The 24,529-nt window shown below is 40.8% G+C and overlaps 2 protein-coding genes across 2 annotated transcripts; one reads left to right on the top strand and one right to left on the bottom strand.

The window, feature by feature from the left end:
* Nucleotides 1–4,675: 4,675 nt before the first annotated feature.
* Nucleotides 4,676–8,473, top strand: LOC130461333 (uncharacterized). The gene is made up of 3 exons (XM_056829394.1): nucleotides 4,676–5,511; nucleotides 6,684–7,584; nucleotides 8,330–8,473. The coding sequence occupies exons 1-3, from the start codon at nucleotides 4,676–4,678 to the stop codon at nucleotides 8,471–8,473; spliced, it is 1,881 nt and encodes a 626-aa protein (XP_056685372.1).
* A 5,396-nt stretch (nucleotides 8,474–13,869) lies between these two features.
* Nucleotides 13,870–20,020, bottom strand: LOC130461332 (uncharacterized). The gene is made up of 6 exons (XM_056829393.1): nucleotides 19,888–20,020; nucleotides 19,375–19,427; nucleotides 18,244–18,326; nucleotides 17,282–17,546; nucleotides 16,976–17,172; nucleotides 13,870–14,155 (listed from the first exon to the last, which is right to left on the bottom strand). Exons 1-6 carry the CDS (start codon nucleotides 20,018–20,020, stop codon nucleotides 14,107–14,109), a joined length of 780 nt encoding a protein of 259 aa, XP_056685371.1. The 3' UTR covers nucleotides 13,870–14,106.
* Between the last annotated feature and the right edge of the window lie 4,509 nt (nucleotides 20,021–24,529).

Below are 24,529 nucleotides of genomic sequence, written 5' to 3'. Positions count from 1 at the left end.
CATCAGTTTAGCAACCCCCATTTCTTCCAGCAATGGTACTAACCATGTAACCTCTAAAGCAGCAGCTGCCATAGCCCTGTATTCAACTATAAATCACAATCAGAATGGTAAATGACGTTGAGCAAAACAACCAAACATCCAAGCAAAGAATAAAGTTAAACACAATTTAGGAAACCCACCTCTTTCACGCCTAAATCTTCTCTAGGTAATTAAAAAATAATTAATTCTACTTATTGTAAAACAACAGGCAATAAAATTAATTAAAAAGGAAAATCATAATCAAATACGGAGTATTTATCACAACATAACATACTGCAGGCAACAAAAATCGCGCCATATTTGAAATAGCAGGCGCAAAGTCAAAAATAAAAAAGGAAAAATCAGAATAATTATTAATTCTCCAAACTGAAAAATTAACTAATAAGAAAATTCCTTTTAGAAACTGATTTCTCTCTCAAGTCAAAAACTTTGGAGAGAATTCAGCATATAATACAATTAGTATCTTAAGTAGACGAATCAACAAAATGAAATACGAAGTATAAGAAAAAAAAACTAGCAAAAATGAAGAGCTTACACGAGAGGAAGGAAGGTGGTGACACTATAAACCAAAGCAAGAGGGAAGCTCTTTCACATCATCATCTTAGCCATCATTGATCTTTAATTTAGTCGTGATTATGGATTTATGGAATTCAAGTTTGAAGGCCTTCAATGTCTTCCCTTTTTGGGGAAGGAGAAGAAATTATGTGAGTGGAGGTGTATACTCCGCACAACTATGTTTTTATGTTGGCATAAATGTGATACGAAACAGTTGCATAGACAACCGTTCTATATACTATTCCGTATTATATTTAATTTATATTTTGAGTTATGGTAAAAGGATACAATACGGGTGTGTGGGGGAGCGTTTCGTATTATTTACTTTACATAGCTGTTATATTAGAAAAGCGTTCTTTATAGTTGTTTGGGCTCCCAATTGAATATCAAAGTCCAATGGCTCAACACAACAACATCAAACCCGCTGCAATCAAAGGGCTATTCAGCCATCAACCAAGGCCCAAGACCCAATAACAATAAATGACCTATGGGCATTTACTATGCAAACACTATAAATAGGCCGTCAAGGCTCACACCTCAAGGTACGTCCAATTTATTGCCTTAAGACTACTCTCTAGAGAACTTCTCTCTCTAGAATTTTAGCATTGTTCTTACATAGGCATCGGAGGGGCTTTCCTCGGAAACACCCCCGAGGCTAGTAACATTGTCTTTGTGCAGGTGAATTCGGACATTACTCATTCAAGCTAGCAAGATCTTCAACACACTCGAAAGGGCCTTCATTCGAAGCCCATTGTTCCATCCACTTCAACACCGGAACAATTTGGCGCCATCTGTGGGGAAGAACACTTCAAAGCCTTGAAAAACACCCCATTTTTCACTTGAAAAATGGAAATTCCCAACAATGACAACCAGGACGATGTCCTTGTCCAACGGACTCAGGATCCGATGAGGGGGAACAACTGCATTCAGTGGCGAGATCACAGCCGACAAGGGCTACCGCCGCAACAGCTAGCAGACCTCCACTCCTTTCTCAAGAAGAGCTCGCCGCAGCCATGACCATCATGCAGAATTTCCTCTTCAATGAGAAAGAACAGGATCAGGCGACAACTTCTGCTGAACAAGCCACCGCCTAACGAAGAGACTGCGGGACCCGAACGCACTCTCCCTAAAATGTCGGGGACACACTTAACGACAAGATGGAGAGAGAGTACGTGGGATACACAACAAAGGGCAGAACAACAAGGAGAATGGTTTGAAACACCATCTCCAACACCGCAAGCTCTCCAAAGCGGGGCAAGTGACCGCACTCGGATCCGAAGCTCGGTACGCAGTAGGATGCGCCCTTCGGTCCATGATAGGCTAGGCAGCCCCAGTAGATCCAGTAGGCAAACCGAAGCCAGTGGCCAGTCGAGAAGGAGAAGGAGGAGTGATCGAACTCCTAGCCCCCTACACGCCCCCGAACAATCCCACAGAGGAAACTCGAGGAGCGAAGGTATCAGGGCGAGGCTAGGAAAGAGGATCATGACCCCAGCATCTTCCCCGTTCTCAAATGATATTGTTATGGAGGAGATTCCTAAAGTGAGGCTACCAGCACACTTAACATTCAGCGGGACTACGGATCCGAGGGATCACGTCATCTCCTACGAGCAGCAAATGTTCTTGAGCCCCTACTCCGAGGCTTGTTGGTGCAAATAATTCCCAACCACGCTGACAAGAGTTGCAGGGGAATGGTCCAGATCGTTGCCGAAGGGTTCGATCAAAAGCTGGAAGAAGCTAAAAAAGAGGTTCTGCGTACAATTTGTGAGCAACAATCGCCCCGAACGAACTACCGCAGAACTGACCTCCATACAACAGGAACGAGATGAAAGTCTTCGGGACTTCATGGCCAGATTCATGAAAGAATCAACAAACATCACGAACCTGCAGCCAGACGTAGCAATCTTCGCCTTGAAGTACGCATTCCGGGAGGGGAAATTCCGAGATAAACTGTCAATGAAAAACCCCTCCAAAATAGCTGACGTGCTTCAAATGGCAGATGCGTTCATCAGAACGGAAGAGTTGAACAAGGCAGCTGCAAGGTTGAAAGGTCCCTCGGATACGAGGGATACCAAGATGAATCAGAGTAAGCCCGAGGGCAACTCGAGAAAGGGGAAAGAGAAGGTGGGCGCGAGAGAGGCAAGCCCAAAGAAAGACGGGAGGAAGGGTGAATTTCAACCCAAATACACCAACTACACTCCACTCACCATACCCCGAAGAGAAATCTTCAGCCTCCACAAAGACGATGAAAAGTGGAAGCTACCAGACAAGCTCAGATCAAACCCCCTTCGTAGAAACAAGAACAAGTGGTGTGAGTTCCACGATGACTTCGGCCATACCACCGAGGAGTGCAACTCGCTGAAAGACAACATCGAGGACCTCATCCGCCGAGGCTACCTAAAGCAATACTTGCTCGACCGAAGAACGGAGAGGGAAGAAAAAGAAAAAGCAACGTCTGGAAAACTACAAGAGAAGGCCCAGAGAAGAGTCCATGAGACCGAAGGGCAAAAGAAAAAACCAATTCTTGTGGTGTTCGGAGGGCAAAGATCCGGCCACGCCAGCAAGCAACACTTGAGGGCTCTCTCCCACCGAGTCAACTTCAGCACCGTAGGGGAGAACCAGCCTACACCCCCGAACATGACTTTTACTGCTGATGATTGCCTCGAAACCCAATACAAACACGACGACCCGTTGGTAATTGAAATGGATCTCAATAACCACAACGTTCACACAGTACTGGTCGATGGAGGAAGCGCCATCAACATCATCTTCAGAAACTGCTTCGAGCAACTCATCATTGAGGAAGGAGAGGAGTCACTGACTAAGGTCAGTTACCCGCTGATCGGCTTCAACGGATCCGCGGCAATTCCACGAGGAAAAATCACCCTCCCCGTTACCATTGGCCAAGGCCTAGCGGCAAGAAACGTCCGAGAGGAGTTCTTAGTGATGGATTGCGATTCGGTATATAACGTCATCATGGGACGAACCATGATTCACAAAATACAAGCAATCCCATCCACGTACCACCAGATGATGATGTACGTCTCAGACGCAGGTTTCGCCGAACGGATAAAGGGTGACCAAGAGGTGGAAAGATCAACCTGTCACACCGCCATCCGAAAGACGAAGCTAGGAGACAGTCCCAAAGCCGAGGATGAGAAAAGTTCCCCCCGAGAGAGGAAAATGATGCAAAGAAGAGAAAGGCAGGACCGAGCAGTCTGATAAAGCCCGCAGAGGTTGATGCTCGGCCTGAGACCCTTTCCCCCGAGCCAGACCAAGAAATGGAAGACATCCCCCTGGAGGATGATTTAGACAGAAGTGTCAGAATAGGCAGAGGCCTAAGCTCGGGACTCCGAATCGATCTGATCTAGTTGCTGAGGGATCACAAAGACATCTTTGCATGATCAGCAGCCGATATGCCAGGGATAGATCCGGAGATGATCTGCCACAAGCTGGATGTCAATGCCGAGGCCCGACCAATCAAACAAAAGAAAAGGAATTACTCCTCGGAAAAGAACAAAGCTATCGCCGAAGAGGTGAAGAAACTGCAAGAAGCAGGTTTCATGGAACCATGCATGTACCCCAAGTGGTTAGCCAACGTGGTCATGGTCAAAAAAGCAAACGGCTCGTGGCGCATGTGCGTTGACTTCACGGATCTGAATTGGGCTTGCCTGAAAGACTGATATCCCCTCCCGAGATAGATCAGCTAGTGGACTCTACCAGTGGCCATGCCTTGCTTAGCTTCATGGACGCCTTTTCAGGGTACCATCAAGTATTCATGCACCCCGACGATAGAGAAAAAAATGCTTTCATCACAAGCGCGGGAGTGTTCAACTACAGAATGATGCCCTTCGGATTGAAAAATGCCGGGGCTACCTACTAAAGGTTAGTTGATCACGTCTTCGCCGATCAAAACGGAAGAAACGTCGAGGTTTATGTGGATGATTCGATAGTAAAAAGCATGAAGGAGGAGGATCATATCAAAGACTTGGCCGAAACCTTCGCCAACATGAGGAAGTACAAAATGAAGCTGAACCCGAAGAAGTGTGTCTTCGGGGTAAAAGCAGGAAAGTTCCTCGGATTCATGGTGAGCGAAAGGGGAATTGATGCAAACCCGGACAAGGTCCAGGCTGCATTAGACCTACCCGAGCCGAAGACAAAGAGAGACGTACAGAGGCTAACAGGCAGGTTAGCCGCACTCTCACGATTCATATCGAAAGCTTCGGAGAAGGGGGCACCCTTCTTCAAAGCTCTCAAACCAAAAACCCTCCCAGGAGGAGAAGCTGAGCATATCAAAAAGAAAGGCGTCCCGAGGAAAGTGGACCCCGAGCTGACGTGGGAACAAGAGCAGAAGGATGCATTTCAACAGCTCAGGGCTCACTTGGCCCAACTGCTGACACTAGCCAGGCCGAAAAAGGGGGAAACCCTATACTTATACGTCGCAGTTAGCCCCGGGACAGTAAGCGCAGTACTCCTGCGGGAAGAAGAGAAAAAGCAACAGCCAATCTACTTCACCAGCCGAACCCTAACAGATGCCGAGACGCGGTACCCACTCATTGAAAAAGTAGCATACGCAGTGGTGGTGGCAGCCCGAAAGCTTAGACCCTACTTCGATTCTCATCAAATAGTGGTGCTAACTAACCAACCACTGGAAAAAGTGCTAGACAAGATAGAGAGGTCGGGAAGATTGGCTGCATGGGCTTTCGAACTATCTGAGTTCGGCATCAAGTATCAGCCGAGGACCGCCATCAAAGCACAAGCACTCGCTGACTTCTTGGCCGAATTCTCATATCAGGAAATGTTGGATGACACCAAAAGAACATGGGAAGTATACACTAACGGATCTTCCACAGTGAACGGCTCGGGATCCGGAGTAGTGCTGATACCTCCAGTAGGAAAAAGCATCGAATATGCCCTGAAGTTCGGTTTAAAAGCAACCAACAATGAGGCCGAATATGAGGCCGCGATCGCAGGGATAGAGCTATGCTTATCTCTGGAGGCCGAACATGTTTGCCTCAAAACTGATTCTCAGCTCATAGCCAACCAAATCCGAGGGGAGTATGAGGCCAAATGGCCAAGTATGACAGCCTACCTAGCAAAAATTAAATCCTTAACGTCAAAGTTAAGATCCTTTGAAGTCATCCTCATTCCCCGAGGTCAGAACACACAAGCGGATGCATTGTCCAAACTTGCAAGCTCAACGCTCATCGACCTAAACAGGTCGGTCCATGTGGAAGTACACCAAGAGAGAAGCATTGACATGCCACCCCCCACAGTCTGCAATCTACGTCCCGAACCAAGCTGGATGGACGCAGTTATTGCATACAAGGAAAGGGGAGAACTTCCCGAAGACAAGCTGCAAGCAAGAAAGTTAAAAGATTTAACCAAAGGTTCGTCATCGACGCCCACGGAGAACTCATGAGGAGGTCATTCTTAGTTAGAGCTGGCAATGGGTTGGGTTGGGTCGAAATCAGGTCGACCCATTTATAAACGGGTTGAGATTTTCCCAACCCAACCCGACCTGTTTAATTAAACGGGTTGAGATTTTCAACCCAACCCAACCCAACTATAAACGGGTTGACCTGAAGTTGACCCGTTTAATTTTTTTTTCCCACTTTTAATTGTAAATTGATTTGACTATAGAATTGCGAGGTGATTTTGTTATGGCATATCTCATTGCAAAAAGTAATTTTTCAATATGTATTTGACATGAATCAAAACGTCAAATAATTATTCAATGTTGAAGGGAAAATGAGAAATAAAATCTTTCAAATCACATTATACATATATATATTACATACTTGCTTGCACTTAAACGGGTTAGACGGGTTGTTTTCGGGTTGAAAATTTCAACCTGACCCAACCCATTTAATTAAACGGGTTGGGTTGGGTTGACCCATTTAATTAAACGGGTTGAAAATCTTGACCCAACCCTTTATTATTGGGTTGGGTTCGGGTTGGGTTGGTGGGTTGGGTCAATTTTTGCCAGCTCTATTCTCAGCCCCACTGCTGAAATGTGTCGGCCCAACTAATGCCGATTACATCCTAAGGGAAATCCACCTCGGCATATGTGCAAATCACATCGGAGGCAGGGCATTGGCACACAAGGCAATAAGGGCCGGGTTCTGGTGGCCCGCCATGGTTTTCGAGGCAAAAGCGCTGACAAGAAAGTGCGAGAAATGCCAGAAGTTCGCACCAGCAATCAATCAACCAGCTCAGACCTTACAATCAACACTCTACCCCTTGCCATTTGCACAATGGGGCTTGGATATCATCGGTCCATTCCCCTCAGCTGTGAACCAGAAGAAATGGTTGATTGTAGGAGTCGATTATTTCAGCAAGTGGATTGAAGCCGAAGCAGTTTCGTCCATCACTGAACCACAAGTCCGCAAATTCATTTGGCAAAACATCATCACAAGGTTTGGTATACCGAGGCTAATGGTCTTCGACCATGGAAAGCAATTTGACAACACACCACTGCAGACGTGGTGCAAACAGTTTGATATCCACCTCGCCTACTCGGCGGTATGCCATCCTCAGAGCAACGGCCAAGCCGAAGCCGCGAACAAACTCATACTCAACGAACTCAAGAAAAGAGTCGAGGAAGAAAAGAGTAAGTGGCTAGAAGAGCTTCCTGGAACACTCTGGTCCCTTCGGACCACCGAGAAAGAAGCCACGGGACAGACGCCCTTCCACCTGGTATACGGTTCCGAAGCTGTCATCCCTGTAGAGATCGGAACAGAAAGCTTGAGGGTCCAAGCATACAACAAGTATGATGGAACCCACGGACAAAGCAATGATCAACTTCTGACCGAAGCCCTAGATCTACTAGATGAAGCTCGGGACGAAGCCAGAACTCTCAACGCAGCTTACCAGCAGAGGGTTAGCAAGCACTACAACCGAAGAGTCAATGCCAGACCTCTGAAGGTCGGCGACCTAGTGCTCAGGAATGCTGCTGCAGTTCAAAAGGGAAGGATCCATGGGAAACTCTCGGCAACATGGGAAAGGCCATACATCATCCACTCCGAAAAGAGGACTGGCACCTTTATGCTTAAACAGTTAGACAGAACAATCTTGAAGAACCATTGGAATGCCGATGTTCTCAAGAAATATTTTGTATGACCTTACCCCCTTTGTAATCCAAGTAAGTTTAACGAGTAAGTTTAATGAGAAGAGGAAAGCCACTGGCACCATGTGTTTCATTAAACATATCTCTAATGTCTTTTGTTCTATTACCATTTTTTATATATATATACTTGCATGCAACTTCGGATCTGATCAATCCGAAGCTAAAAACGATCCGAGGTAGCTACTCCTTGGAAACCAAACCCAAGGAATAGCTGACTCAATCCAACCTGCAAGGTACCGTCTAGAATCCCCGGATTCGCGATACCCAGGGAAATTCCGTTCGCAACAGGGTCTCTCGAATAGTTATAAAGAGTTCGGCTCAAATCCAAGGATCCCCGAAGCTCATAACTAAGAGTCAGACTTGCGACTTCTTGCCCAGGTTTCCGAACCACAAGAAGTCGGAAGAACGAAAACAGACGTTAAAAAGCTCAAAAGTAGACTCTTAACAGGTCCACGGATCTGAAGAGCTCAGAAGCAGACTCTAAACACGTCTACAAGCATTAAAGAGCTCAAAAGTAGACTCTTAACAGATCCACGGATCTGAAGAGCTCAGAAGCAGACTCTAAACACGTCTACAGGCGTTAAAAAGCTCAAAGTAGCCTCTTAACAGATCCACGGATCTGAAGAGCTCAAAAGCGAAACTCCTGACAGAAGAAAACCAGCGTTTCCAAAGAAATCAAAGACTAAAGTCCAAGGCTACCGAGTCCCTCAGCAGAGCCTAAGGAAAGCTCAGAACTCAAAACGAGTCTCTTAGAAAATCTACGGATTTGGAGAACTCGCAAACGAGGAAGCAACTGAGCAAAACTGCGGATTCAAAAGCAAAAGTAGATACTTCGGAAACACAGAAAATTAAAACAAAACAGCAAAGTCATTTTTCATTCAATATTTGGGGGAACAAATACAGTCATACCAACTAAAGCTCGGACCAACCCGAGGAATCCTCAAAAATTGAAAGCAAAATGACCTAAAAAAAGCTAAATCGGCAGCCATCAACAGATAAAATATCGGCCTACCGAAGTACTAAGAAAGCAAAAAGAAGTTAGTAAAGTACAACGCAGTGCCGAGGCAAAATGGGAGAGAGTCAAGCGCAAGTTCGGAGGTCCTCAACTAGAACCGACCGACTCTGAAGAAGACGACTGCCCGAATCCCTAAGGGACATCACCAACATGTCCCTGAGGAGCAGAACGCGAAGAAGTGCCAGCAGTGGTATCACCTTCCGAGGCGACCTTCCGAGCTTGCTGCTCCTTGGCAGCTTCTTCACGCTCCTTGGCAGCATCGTCTCTATCAGCCTGACATTCCACCAAGTTATCCTCAGCCTCGAGCCACTGAGGCACATGCTCGGCCCACTTGAAGTCAGGCATATGCTTGGCGAACATCCGACGAGCACCGAGGATCCCCTCCCAATACTGGTCTCGACACTGCTCGGCAGTATATAGCGAGGCCTTCTCCTCTTCGAGCTGACGAACCTTAGCCTTAAGCTCAGCAGCTTCATGCTCAAGCACGGGAATCCACTCAAGGGCAGCTGTGAACTTCTGGGCACTCTCACGAAGGTTCAGGATGACAGCATCCTTACTCTTCAGCGCAGCCTCAAAGCCAACCTTCTCCTCGGCCTTCTCCTTCTTAAGAGCCTCGTGCTCCCGAGCATCAGCCTCCATCTTCGACCTCAGATCGGTAATCCCCTTGCCAAGCAGCTCAAGTGTAGCCGTCTGCTCCCGAGTAAACTCGGCAACCAAGCCTTTTGCCTCTTCGAGCTCGGCAAGGAGAGTGTTCGCCTTCTCATCCAGAAGAGGAACATCATGGTCGTAGCGCTCTTCGAACCTGGCCAACTTCACCTCATCGAAGTATTGGCACTCAGCAGCAAAGGAGGACCAGAAGTGCGCCTGCGAGGATGAAAAGAAATAAATACCAAAAGAAAGATGAAGGCAAAATTCACAAAGGAAGTGACGTTTACTTTACCTCATTCAAATGAAACTGAGCCATTTGAGTAGGATGGTTCGCCTCCTGTCTAGGAACACGTTAATCAGGGATGCCCCGAAGCATGTTCTCCCTAGCAGTACTGGGACCAATCATAGACTCGGGATGAGCCTCGGGATCTTCCCCCAGAACAGAAGCCCGAGCAAACCGGGCCATGGTTTCCCTAACCTTCCGAGGCACCCTCCTGACTGAAACATCGAAAGAGGGGTAAGCCAAACGCTCCAGCACCGAGGTAGATGTAGAGCCCAAAGTTTCACGGAACTTCCTCTTTACCCCGTGTTGCTGAGCAGACTCACCACCCTCGGGAACCGCAAACTCAGCGCCCTTGCTAGCCGAAGGACCACCCTCCTCGTTCCCCGAAGAAGTAAGGTCCACTACCACCTTCGGGGGAGTTTGTAGATCACCTCCCTGTCCGGCCGCAGCAGCATCCTCGGAACCAGGAACCTCGGTGGAGCCAAGAGGGGGGTCAACCTCGAATTTCTCCACCATGGGAGTAATATCAGCAACAGTCCCCCCCACTGGAGTCAGGGGCTTCAGAGGCGAAGGAATAGCAACCTCTTCGGCCATAGGCTGGTTCACAGGCTCGTCCTGTACCAGAACCGCCACACTCTTCAGCTTCTGGCCAGGAAGCGGAAGCTTACCACGAAGGCTCTTAGGTGGACCCATTTCTCCCTTCTGCCGAGCAAGATAGCGCTCACCTGCCTCGGCAAGACTTGGATCCTCGGCAACAACCTGCCGAATTCTTTCCTCAGTCAGATAGAACGACGGCTCAAAAACTCGAGGACCTCAGGACTAGGAGTTACCTTCGACGAAGAAGTAACTTTCTTCTTCAACTTCGAAGGAGATCTCTCTCTCTCTTCTGCCTCTTGGGAGAAGTCTCTCTCCCCAAAGTCTTCCTCTTTTTCAACCTCTTCGACTCCTACAAAAGAAAGAAAGAGCACATGAGAGGTGATCAAAACGCAGAAAAACAAATAAAGCGCGGATGAAATGTTGCTTACTTCGGGAGCAGCAAAAGAGGGAGGAGACGAAGCAGAGGAAATAACAGGCGCAGCAGCTATTACCTCCGGTCCCTAAAATACAAACACAGGAGGCGAGGTCAAGACCGAAACCACAAGAGTTCACAGAACCAAGGTCTAAAAAAATGAACAAACTAAATCAGCGTTACCGGATCAGAGGTAGTTACCAATTCAGGAAGCATTGTCCGCCTCGGAATGGCCTCTCCAGGATTCTGAGAGTCCCAAGGGTCAGCTCGAACGTCTCCTAAATGTGCGAGAGCGTGATCCGAGAACTCGTGATCCTCGAGCTTCGGCTGCCGAGGATTCTGCTTCTTGAAGTCGTACGGCGGGCAACGAGTGAGAACTTCGTCACCGTTGAGCTGGTAACCAAGCACCTCGGGAACGATAGCCTTCTCACCTTGATATGCACAAAGAGGATAAAGAGAATGAGATTCAAACAAAAAAAAGGGGAGGTTAACACCTCAACTGAAGCACGATCTCAGCATAGAAAACCTCACCCCTGTCGTAGATCCTACTGAGACCGGCAGCAGCGAGGATGACCTCCCGGGTAATGTAATGCAAGTTCGGAAGCCAATGCAACGGCTCCCGAGCAGACTTGGCTTTGAACCACTCCAACTGCATGGCGTGGTCAGAATTCTCTCGGTCAACGGAGCCAACCCGCGACATCGAAGGATCCGGCTTCACGAACCATTTTGGAGGCGAAAAATAGTGAGGGTGCTTCGGATCCACAGGAACACGGACCAGCAACCATTGATCCTTCCACCCATGGATCGAGGAGACGTACGGAAAGGCAGTCATATAAAGGTCCTCACCTTTCCGCTTGTTTTTATTATTAATGGCCCACCAGCCAGCCTCAGCGTTCGCATTCCTAACAAGCTCGTGCATCTCCTTGAAAACCTCGATCGACGGCTCATAGCCGAGGTAGTCACACATCCAGCGATACCCCATGATATGGCGCATAGACTTCGGGGTCAACTGGCCCAAAGAGACGTTGTATTCCTCCAGCACACGAGCGATAAACGGATCCAAAGGAAACTGAAGCCCGTAGTCGAAATGATGGAGGTACACAGCAATGTACTCCGAAGGAGTACGAGTCACCCTCGCATTCTTCTGCGTCGGAAGCTCGCACCAGTAACCCAAGGCATGCTGAATGCCATACAAATCTTCGGCGAGCCGATGATACCTCCCCTGCTTGGCTTTCACCAACCACTTCCCATCAACAGCCACACCGTCCGGACCAGTTATCTCGGTTTTGTCCTCAAAAAGGCTAGCAAGCCTCCCCAAGGGGTCAGCCTCCTCCCACCGCCTCGGAAAGAATGGGCGAATTGGAAAGCGGCCCGTCACACCAGCCCCTTGGCCCGACTCAGCACGGGTTTCATTTCCCGAACCCTCTTCAGCATTAACCTCGGGAGACGTTGACCTAGGCCCTTCGGAAGCAACCTTATTCTCCTCCTCACCACTAGAGGAGGACACCACACCGGATTTCTTCTTCCATCTTCCCCCAGCCATGGCAAATTGGGAAGCGCCGAAGATACACAGAAAAGAGTAGAAATAAAAGGAAGCGAAAACGGAAAGCAAATTACCTCTCCAGAAGCGAAAAACGCCGATGAAACGAATGGAGTAAGGTCCCGAAGCAGGTTCACAGCGAATTTGCAAAGATCTGAAGAAAACCCCTGAAGAAATCGCCGGAATTCTTAAGAACTATGGAAAGCGTTTGAGTGAATAAAGTTCAGAATGAGGAAAGAAATGCGGTATTTATAGACCACGTTCTGAAAACCGCCCAACTTCCGCCCCTCAACACTTGTCATCCGTTCGCGAATTCAAACCACTTTCTTTTCGAAAAAAGAGAGGGAACCTTTGGACTTCTCACAGCTGGAAACCCACCCATTTAATTCTAAATGGACCGGGTCTGGGGGGCATGTTGTTTGGGCTCCCAATTGAATATCAATTGGGCCACTAAGTCCAAAGCCAATGGCTCAACACAACAACATCAAACCCGCCGCAATCAAAGGGCTATTCAGCCATCAACCAAGGCCCAATAGCAATAAATGACCTATGGGCATTTACTATGAAAACACTATAAATAGGCCGTCAAGGCTCACACCTCAAGGTACGTCCAATTTATTGCCTTAAGACTACTCTCTAGAGAACTTCTCTCTCTAGAATCCGAACATTGTTCTTACTTAGGCATCGGAGGGGCTTTCCTCGGAAACACCCCCGAGGCTAGTAACATTGTCTTTGTGCAGGTGAATTCGGACATTACTCATTCAAGCTAGCAAGATCTTCAACACACTCGAAAGGGCCTTCATTCGAAGCCCATTGTTCCATCCACTTCAACACCGGAACAATAGTTGTAGAAAATGCCCATGTAATTACTTAACGGTACGTTTTCTATCTTGCGTTTCTTATTTCACTTTTGTTAGTAGTGAAGGGTCAGTGCCTTTGGGTTAGGGGTGTTCTTGGGGTGTGGAGTTTAACCCTTGTTAATCTTCTTTTTAGGTTAGCATTAAGAGGCGATCTTAATGCTTTCAAAATCAGTTATCTATGCCCTGCTCCCCATTGTTTGGGGTTCATAGCATGCTAAATGAGTTTCTTTTAGACAGTGTGCATGTAATGCGCAAGGTCTTTCCACCTAACCCGTAACCTTGTGTCTCTTTCACCCTTTCCTTTTTACCCTAAATCATACATGTTTACAAAGGAGTCTCATGACTAGTGGTTGATGGCCTAACACTAGTGGAAAAAGGGTCATTTGCATCGCACTTTTAAGCACATTTGCATCGCACATTGTGCGTGGCAAAAGATCTCGATGCAAATGACTAAAAGTCATTTGCATCGCACAAAAGTGCGATGCAAATGACCCTTATTTGCGTCGCACATTAAGCAAATGTGCGTGGCAAATGACTTTTCATGCACCATGTTGAAAAGTCATTTGCCACGCACATTAGCTTAAAGTGCGTGGCAAATGACTTTCAGGCGCCAAAAAAAAAGTCATTTGCCACGCACAATAGCTTAATGTGCGACGCAAATGACAATTTGAGCGCCAAAAAAATAAGTCATTTGCCTCGCACATTAAGCTAACGTGCGTGGCAAATGACTTATTTTTTGTTTTTTTTTAAAATCTGTTTTTTAATATTTTATTGGCAATTCCGACATGATCGTCTTTGAAAGTAGACGCTTCCCAATACCGGGAATACATTTATAAATAATACCTGTCACAATAGTTTACAACGTAATTAACGTTCCCAATAAAAGGCAATTAAATTCGTCATAGATCAACCAACATGTTACAACAAACATAAAATTACTACAACAAAGGTATCTAGCTAGAGATCGAGTTCATATTACAAATTAAGCTAAAAGTCGACATTGTTCATGAAGTAATCTGCCCAAAAATCTTTCACCTCATTAATCTCCTCCGGTGAATAAGGCAATGTTCTTGAAAAATCCTGAAAAAGTGTAAATAATTCAATTTATCAACGATAGATCAATATAATAGTTTTGTGTACTTATTACACGTTTAATATGCATATTTACAACTTTCTAAGGCTCTTTACAATCTATTATTTCACATTTAAGGCTAATTGGGTCGTTCTAGGACATTTTTAGGCAAATATGACGTTTTCGAACCCAACTTTGAACTAAAGAACCTAAGGAATGTTTTCAAACTTATTAAAAGTTTAATATGCGCGCATATTTACAACTTTCTAAGGCTCTTTACAATCTATTATTTCACATTTAAGGCTAATTTGGTCGTTCTAAGTAATTTTTAGGCAAAAATGAAGTTTTCGAACCCAACTTTGAACTAAAGAACCTAAGGAATGTTTTCAAACTTATTACACGTTTAATATGCATATTTACAACTTTCTAAGGCTCTTTACAATCTATTATTTCACATTTAAGGCTAATTTGGTCGTTCTAAGTCATTTTTAGGCAAAAATTAATTTTTCGAACCCAACTTTGAACTAAAAAACCTAAGGAATGTTTTCAAACTTATTACACGTTTAATATGCATATTTACAACTTTCTAAGGCTCTTTACAATCTATTATTTCACATTTAAGGGTAATTGGGTCGTTCTAGGACATTTTTAGGCAAAAATGACGTTTTCGAACCCAACTTTGAACTAAAGAACCTAAGGAATGTTTTCAAACTTATTACACGTTTAATATGCATATTTACAACTTTCTAAGGCTCTTTACAATCTATTATTTCACATTTAAGGGTAATTGGGTCGTTCTAGGACATTTTTAGGCAAAAATGACATTTTCGAACCCAACTTTGAACTAAAGAACCTAAGGAATGTTTTCAAACTTATTACACCTTTAATATGCATATTTATAACTTTCTAAGGCTCTTTACAATCTATTATTTCACATTTAAGGCTAATTTGGTCGTTCTAAGTCATTTTTAGGCAAAAATGAAGTTTTCGAACCCAACTTTGAACTAAAGAACCTAAGGAATGTTTTCAAACTTATTACACGTTTAATATGCATATTTACAACTTTCTAAGGCTCTTTATAATCTATTATTTCACATTTAAGGGTAATTGGGTAGTTCTAGGACATTTTTAGGCAAAAATGACATTTTCGAACCCAACTTTGAACTAAAGAACCTAAGGAATGTTTTCAAACTTATTACATGTTTAATATGCATATTTACAACTTTCTAAGGCTCTTTACAATCTATTATTTCACATTTAAGGCTAATTTGATCGTTCTAAGTCATTTTTAGGCAAAAATGAATTTTTCGAACCCAACTTTGAACTAAAGAACCTAAGGAATGTTTTCAAACTTATTACACGTTTAGTATGCATATTTACAACTTTCTAAGGCTCTTTACAATCTATTATTTCATATTTAAGGCTAATTGGGTCGTTCTAGGACATTTTTAGGCAAAAATGACGTTTTCGAACCCAACTTTGAACTAAAGAACCTAAGGAATGTTTTCAAACTTATTACACGTTTAATATGCATATTTACAACTTTCTAAGGCTCTTTACAATCTATTATTTCACATTTAAGGGTAATTGGGTCGTTCTAGGACATTTTTAGGCAAAAATGACGTTTTCGAACCCAACTTTGAACTAAAGAACCTAAGGAATGTTTTCAAACTTATTACACCTTTAATATGCATATTTACAACTTTCTAAGGCTCTTTACAATCTATTATTTCACATTTAAGGCTAATTTGGTTGTCTAAGTCATTTTTAGGCAAAAATGAAGTTTTCGAACCCAACTTTGAACTAAAGAACCTAAGGAATGTTTTCAAACTTATTACACGTTTAATATGCATATTTACAACTTTCTAAGGCTCTTTACAATCTATTATTTCACATTTAAGGGTAATTGGGTCGTTCTAGGACATTTTTAGGCAAAAATGACGTTTTCGAACCCAACTTTGAACTAAAGAACCTAAGGAATGTTTTCAAACTTATTACATGTTTAATATGCATATTTACAACTTTCTAAGTCTCTTTACAATCTATTATTTCACATTTAAGGCTAATTTGGTCGTTCTAAGTCATTTTTAGGCAAAAATGAATTTTTCGAACCCAACTTTGAACTAAAGAACCTAAGGAATGTTTTCAAACTTATTACACGTTTAATATGCATATTTACAACTTTCTAAGGCTCTTTACAATCTATTATTTCACATTTAAGGCTAATTGGGTCGTTCTAGGACATTTTTAGGCAAAAATGACGTTTTCGAACCCAACTTTGAACTAAAGAACCTAAGGAATGTTTTCAAACTTATTACACGTTTAATATGCATATTTACAACTTTCTAAGGCTCTTTACAATCTATTATTTCACATTTAAGGGTAATTGGGTCGTTCTAGGACATTTTTAGGCAAAAATGACGTTTTCGAACCCAACTTTGAACTAAGGAACCAAAGGAATGTTTTCAAACTTATTACACGTTTAATATGCATATTTACAACTTTCTAAGGCTCTTTACAATCTATTATTTCACATTTAAGGCTAATTTGGTCGTTCTAAGTCATTTTTAGGCAAAAATGAAGTTTTCGAACCCAACTTTGAACTAAAGAACCTAAGGAATGTTTTCAAACTTATTACACGTTTAATATGCATATTTACAACTTTCTAAGGCTCTTTACAATCTATTATTTCACATTTAAGGCTAATTTGGTCGTTCTAAGTCATTTTTAGGCAAAAATTTAGGGACATCTTACAGGTTTACAGCTATAATAGATGCATAATCGAATTAAACAGAAAAGAACAAAAGGATGAGACGATGAGTTCTTACCGGCTGTGGAAAACTGGAGCCCAGAACCAACAGTTCATTGCTAGGACACCATAGATATGCCAAAGGCCAGAATACTCATAGTACGTCTTTCGATTATCCGTCAAAGGCAGCTTGTAGTTGATAAGAATGAAGAAAGATATCCAACCATGAAATTGTATAGCAAGATTGAGTGAAGAAAAAGAAATAGAAACAGGTTCCTAGAGAAACAAGTCGAAAATATTTGAACTTGCTAATTGAAGGACAAATAAAGTTAATACTACTGCAAAATAATCTAACATACTGCAACAAACAGGAACACATAAGAACCTGAATTCCATAAACACGACGAAAAGGCCATCTTCCGTGATACTTGACAGGCTTCTCGCCGAGCTTTCTTCTTTCCTCCTCCCTTGCAAGCATACAATAGTAGCGGCAATCACTGTGGCAATCCCATTGTTTCCATTTCAGATAGAGAGGTTCTTGGAGGTACCACCGACCATCAGAAATGTTACCATCAGCGGTGAATATGCAATGCTGAAAGCATTGTTGACTTCCAACACAACCCGTCTCCTGACAATTCTCCACACAACCCCTGGAGACATGAAGATATAAACAGTTGAAGATTTCTACCCAGTCAAGCATTATTGGAGATAATGACAAGCAACAGAATGGTTGAAAAGTGCAAATAAAGTTCATCAAAGCAATGGAGTACACAACATCAAACACGACTAATAATAACGTCAAAACATTCACTGGAATCATTTCTAACACCAGCACTTTACTCCACTGAATTTGCTGATAAGTTACACTTTTAAGATATATGCTAAGCCTAGGAGAACAGTCCCTCAAGAACATATGGCAGAAAAAAAAGTCCATCAACGCAAAGAGACATAAATATATAAGCACATGAAAATTCCACATTGCTACAAGTCCAGTAATCCACTCCTATTACCAATTAATTTGCTCTTTCAAATGGGATGTCACTTGGATCGTAACTCGTAAGTGTTAATACTGACCATCATTGTCTATTAACTCAATTTTCTCAATCTCATTCTGAAATCTTTCTTCTTCCATTACTTTTTCAATACCTCTTCTGCTAAATGGAGACTGATTCTTAATCTAACAGCAATTATCTTTCAAAAACGCTTAGTTCTTTTTTCATTGCTTATCATCCTGGCATGGTTTCACCCACAAATTGAGGAATTCCAATTATCTACGCATATTGCTCTCTTCACTTAAAACAAATCAGTTACATTGTCACACACACACACCTCATTGACCACAAATACCTGAGATCTAGTGAGTCAAGCATGAGTATGGAGGTCGAACAACCAATCACCGAAAGACTCAGGGTACGATGACAGAACACCATCTGAAATATATAAGAACTAGAATAGAATCAATCAATCAGTGAACTTGATGTAACCATCAAACCTTTAATTTCTATAATCCCGTCATTTTCCGAATTTCAATTATAATGTCCACAATTAAAATTAGAATACACAATTAAAATTCAATAAATATCAAAACTATTCAATACCTAAGAGAGGAGAGACGACAATGAACGAGGGCGGCTGAGTGGGTGGCGGCGTGGGCGGCGGCGTGGGAGGCGACCCTAAAAACGGAGCAGTGAGGGGAAGCAGTGAAGCGCGCAGCAGTGAGGGGAAGCTGAATTGTTCGCGCGCAGCAGTGAGGGGAAGCAGTGAACGCCGGCGCGGCAACAATGGAAGGCGGCGAAGCAACGACGGCAGTGCCGCCGGTGAGAACAAAGCAGCTAGTGTTGGTGGTGGTTTCGTTGGGGAGGGCGCTAGTGTTGGTGTTAATTTGTCGAGCAATAACCTAAGTCAGATGAATATTCGTTTTGCAATTAAGGGTGAGCGCGAATTCGAAAAAAAAAAATTAGTCATTTGCATCGCAGATTTATAATTCTGCGTGGCAAATGACTCTAGGAGCACCCTAGAGTCATTTGCCACGCAGAATTATAAATCTGCGATGCACTTAATTGAGTAATTTGCGTCGCAGATTTATAATTCTGCGTGGCAAATGACTCTAGGGTGCTCCTAGAGTCATTTGCCACGCAGAATTATAAATCTGCGATGCAAATGACTAAATTTTATGCTAAAATTTGTTATTTGCTTCGCATGTTCAGAATGGCGTGGCAAATGCGGGGATGCAAATAAGCCTTTTTCCACTAGTGTATAAGATCAATTCCATCTTCTATAAAGTTATCACAACTACACAACATCTTGGCAAGAGAGCATGATGTTGCTTGTGTAAACAAGGCTTTGTCGGCAATCAAGGGTTGAAACGAGAAGAAATGGTTGCCATATGGATAGTTGGGCATGTATACTTTGTTTGTGTTGTTGTAATATGTGTAATGGCCTTTAAAGACCCTTGTTTTTAGGGGAGCCTTTAAAGACCTTATTGCTGTACGTAGTAGGTATATAAGACATTTTAATTATGTATGTTAAGCCTATGTTAAAAAAACAAAAAAACAAAAGTAATACGGAGTAAAAAAAAACAACTAGGACGAAGACCGAGATCATTAGTCTTGAACCACACAATAATTAATTACTCGTTGATTATTACTAAAGAGTAAAGAGAGTAAACCATGATAAGTAATTACTAAACAGAATGATAATTAAAAATATTACGTACTAAATAACCCTAGAAGTAGTGCATTAAACAGAAAGATAGATCATAAGAATAAATTGACTTTTACCACCCAATAAAATAATTACCTTGGTTTTTTTTATAAATAATCGATGTTCCATAAAAAAGAATATAACCAATTATTGAATGGTGGAATAAAACAAATTACAGAAATTAAAAGATTTAACAATAGCAATGGCAATAATGGTTGGGAGGAGGATGGCTGAACACTTTACAACGCCCTCCTTTAGAGCAAGTGTTCTGAAGGCACATTTGATTACAGTTTTCTTCACTTTCATCTCCAGGAATGCATTTTCCTATGTGGTTGTCAAAACAACACTTGAGTTTCACAAAATCGTCGATACCCAATCCTCTACGGCTAATCTTCACTGATCCATCAACTGCCAAAATCATGTAACATGAGTACAATGTGAAAGATTTTCCAAGGAAAATCAAGTTATTTAAAGGTATAATTATGTTTGATTTAGTCAAAAAAGGGTCTTTAATAAATTTTATCAGGTAGTAAAAGTCAATTTTATCAGGTAGTAATTAAAAGTCAATTTAACTCTTAACAATAAAAGTAACATAATTAGGGAACCTAACCTATTTTTCTTCTCTATACTTTTAAATCATACTCCCTCCGTATTTATTTAAGAGATACACTTGGTCGGGCATGGGTATTAAGAAAAAAAATTAAATGAAATAAAGTAATAAAACAAGTGGAATTGAGTAAATATTTTAATAAGAAAAACAAGTGGGGACCGTGTCATTTTAAGGAGTGGGGGGTGGGGGTAGGGTGTAGATATATTATTTAATTAGATGGTGGGATACGACCCGGCATGCCCAACAGCGATACGACCCAAAATGTGTCATTAATACTACTTTTTGGGTCATTAATACTACTATAAATAGCTGTTATTCTCCATTGTTTAGGAGGCACTTCACATTTATTACACATACTTACTATATATATTGAGAGATCAATCACAGGCTCCATTTATTTACTTGCATTAATCTGCTATTACCGAATCAGGCCCAACATTTGTAAACTAGCTTCCTCGTCCTAAACATAATCAACCTTCTGAGTGATTGTTTAAACCCGAAACAACGTTAAACAAACGGAGCGTTAAACGTACTCAGTACTTCAATTCGTACAATTTTTTTTTTTGGTGCAAATGAGCCATAAGGGCGGGGATGAGAATCGATCCCAGGATCACCTGGAACCGGGATGGATGCTCTAACCAACTGAGCTATCTATTACTCTCAATTCGTACAAGTTTATAACTTAAGAAGTATTGCATGATTCATTAATTAGTGTCCAATTCAACCTCAAGATTATAGGTCAACACGATTACTATTACAAAACATTCGTTAATGTGAACCTGGCTAGTGGCAAAACCCAGATTTTAAATCAGATTTATCATGTTAATAAAATAATTATTAAATTTATGTTAATTTAATTTTTCTAATAAATATAAAGTACTCCGTATAAATTTTTATTTTAAAATATATTAAGTGGTCAGTCGATCACCCTTATCTCTATTATTTAAGTGAAGAGGTGAGGTTATTTTAGTAAATCCATTTTTGGTGTCCCCCTTGTATTTCTAAAACACCCTCCACACTTATAGAATAGAGAATATAATGATAACTTATCCAATAGGAAAAGCCCAAAGAAGCATTTTAACCAATTTAGCCCCTTAAAAAATTTCTTACCATTTCAATCAATCTGTTTATATGCGTTCGACTCTATCTAACTTATATGTTTCTTATATTCGCACGCATCACATTTATATTATATTTTTTACATGTTATTTCAGGTTTAAATGTAATAACACAAATCTGTTTCTTATATTCGCACGCATCGCGTGCATATAAGACTAGTCTCATATGTAGTGATGCGGTCACTAAACATGGTTATTGCGAATACGAAGTATAATGTTTTCAACAATGAATGTAGCTTTTTTGCCCAAATTTTATTATTCAATCCGTCCCTTTTTGTTCTTCACGTTTTGTATCATGGACACGATTTAACAACTAACTAATATGGATTGAGATTCCTCTTTTTTTATTTGGGGGGGGGGAGGGGAACTCTTTTTTTTTTTTTTTTTTTTGAGGGAACTCTTTTTATTTAACAATAAAAATTACGTTTATTTATAATTATTTAACTTTTATCAAAAATATGACATTGGAAAAATGTGAAAGATTTAATATTCAATGAAAAATTGCGAGAGAGTAAATGCCCAACGAATTTAATTGATTAAATAATATTTGGGCACAACTTCTGACAGAATAGTAACGCATTTATGTGATAATATAAAATGAAAGATTCTCAATATAAAGAACAAAATGAGACACTCTAAACTGAATACATAAAAAACAAAAAACTAGGGGCAAACGGAGTAAAACTAAACTCAATCATCTAGTTTCTTAAACATCTCGTTGCTTGTGATGAACTTACACGATTATGGTAGTACGTGCATAACATAGAAAGAGATGTTTTTTCATAAATAAGTCGTACTATAAAAAATACAAACAATAATTATTGAATAAAACTTTCTACTTCCTGAAATTGTGAAACAATTTCACTAAAGATTTAACAATAGCAATGACAATAGTGGTTTGGTGGAGCAGTTTGGAAGACTTTGCAACGCCCTCCTTTAGAACAACTGTTTTGAATACACAATTGGTTACAGTTTTCTTCACTTTCACCTCCAGGGATACATTCTCCGATGTGGTTGTCAAAACAACACTTCACTTCTACTAAATTCTCAAAACGTAACTCTCTACGGCTGCCTTTCAGTGATCCATCAACTGCAAAAAAATAATGTAACATTAATAAGTAAATAACGTGTTCTAGCCAAAAACCGTGTTGCATCAACAATGTAATTGTCTATTTACACGAATGTTATGTTTGGTTTTACGGAAAATCGTTCATGTTTTAAAACATTTAAAAAAAAAAAAATTACAAAATAGTTTTCCAAAAAAACATGCATTTTACAAGGAAAAACAAAGTAAAGATGAAAACAGTTATCTGATTCCCGAACTCCCGAAATAAAAAACTATATAGGGATAAATTAAAGTTTAAGAAAGTTCACTTGAAAAGTATCAAAAATAAATATTTTACAAATATAGATGTAGTGTAAGACATTATAGACATGGATTATTCTTGTGTGGACCTGGTCCACGATAATATTAGTGTGGACCCAAAATGAATAATTTTCTCTAGCACCCTTTTTACACTAATAATGACTTTTATCATTCATATTCATATAGTAACTATAATAAATTTAACACCAGACATAGTAACCATTTTTTGAAGCATAGTAACCCAATGTTTTTTAAAACAAATTGTGACTTAAAATCACATGATTCGAGTACAACATGTATGAACGATACTAATTTGATATATTTTTCATAATAATCCTAATAAAATGCCAAAATAAATTAGGAATAAGTTGTTGACTTTATTTTAAGAAATGACCCACAATAAATTTAGTGTGGACTAAGTCCATTTAAGAATCGGTGAACATTATATTACTAACCTGGAAAAAGAAGAAGGGCAGCTAGGAACATCATGCACAAGATTACACTAACTTTTCCCATGTCTTCCTTCTGAATATTTTTGAGCCCTAATGAAATTATATTAACAGACATAGAGAATTCTTATATATATATATAGTACATAAAATATGTGTATTTGTGTCATAAATTAAATAAGGAAAGTGTACGTTTGATTAAAGTCATGATCACAAATTATTATTCTTAGGAAATGTTTTATTTGATACCAAGAGGAAATTATTCTTTCCGTTTTTAGAAGATATTTTCTTGTCAGGAAGTAATTGTGAAAATCAATATAATTTCATTCCTAACTAAATCAATATTATTTAATGATAAATAATCATAATTAATTATGAAAGTTGACCATGATATTTATTTTCTATACTTGTGCAATTTATTTTTTTAATTGGTGCAAATGAGCTATAAGGACAACACAAAATTACAAATGGGATGGAGCATTCGAATTTGTGACACGTTGTACAGTAGTACATTATTTTTCTTCATCTTATTTTTGCTGACCTTAAATTATTTTTATCGATTTTTATTGTATTTGTTCGTTGAATTTATTGAAATTCACAAATCAATTTTTTAAATTTATTTTTTATTTTTATACAGAACCTAACTTATTTTACCTAAACTTAAAATATTTCTTTTAATTTTTTACTAAACTTATTCGTACTGAATTTTTTTTAAGGGGCTTCTTACTAAATATTATTGTTTCATAGTCAAGAGAACTTAATTTACTTTTACATGACAATATTTCAATAGTATTTCAACGTTATGACTTTTACACTAATTACAAACTTGTTTTTGATAATTTTCGATAATTTATATGTAGGGAAAATGAAGAAAGATTCAAAGAGTTTTGCTGCTAAAATGCAGTGGTTTCTTCACCAGAATTTCTGGTGTTTTGTGTTTTGTATTTCTATATTTTGTGAGGTCTCAAAACGGCACAAAAGGCCTGCCTTCACCTTATATACAAAGCTCTATGCACAACCCTAAATTACATGTGTACAAGAGGCCTGTAACGCCCCGACCTCTAATTCAATAATTAACACATAATTAGCAGCGGAATTAACCTAATTGGTCGGGACATTACCTGCCGTAACTTCCTTTTCGGAAATTACAAGGCAAACATCAATCATAAGCCTTTAAACACTCCAAAACAATATATATAATCTTTTATATTACCAAAATGAAAGTACATGACTTACTAAAGTCTTTAATTAAAACTTTATTAAACTATTAGAACCGTAAATATAAACTAGGTGGATAATATTAAAGTGAAACTCCTCGCCTCTACTCGTTTCCATCGATCCCCGCAGTACCTAAAATGGAAAACAAAACGGTGAGCCGAAGACTCAG

The sequence above is a fragment of the Spinacia oleracea genome, chromosome 5 (assembly GCF_020520425.1).
Source record: "Spinacia oleracea cultivar Varoflay chromosome 5, BTI_SOV_V1, whole genome shotgun sequence".
NCBI classification, from domain to species: Eukaryota; Viridiplantae; Streptophyta; class Magnoliopsida; order Caryophyllales; family Amaranthaceae; genus Spinacia; species Spinacia oleracea.
Note: the sequence above shows the minus strand (reverse complement) of the source record. Positions and strands in the feature narration are given on the sequence as shown.

Excerpts from the sequence above, each read along its gene's own strand:
- LOC130461333 (XM_056829394.1), top strand. The coding sequence starts at position 4,676 with ATGGTGAGCGAAAGGGGAATTGATGCAAACCCGGACAAGGTCCAGGCT. Across the intron at positions 5,512-6,683 it reads AGCATCGAATATGCCCTGAA|GGCATTGGCACACAAGGCAA; the intron begins GTTCGGTTTAAA and ends CATCGGAGGCAG. Across the intron at positions 7,585-8,329 it reads GGATCCATGGGAAACTCTCG|ATCCACGGATCTGAAGAGCT; the intron begins GCAACATGGGAA and ends GCCTCTTAACAG.
- LOC130461332 (XM_056829393.1), bottom strand. The coding sequence starts at position 20,020 with ATGATTTTGGCAGTTGATGGATCAGTGAAGATTAGCCGTAGAGGATTG. Across the intron at positions 18,327-19,374 it reads CTACTACGTACAGCAATAAG|ATGGTGTTCTGTCATCGTAC; the intron begins GTCTTTAAAGGC and ends TATATATTTCAG. Across the intron at positions 14,156-16,975 it reads GCTCCAGTTTTCCACAGCCG|GATTTTTCAAGAACATTGCC; the intron begins GTAAGAACTCAT and ends ACACTTTTTCAG.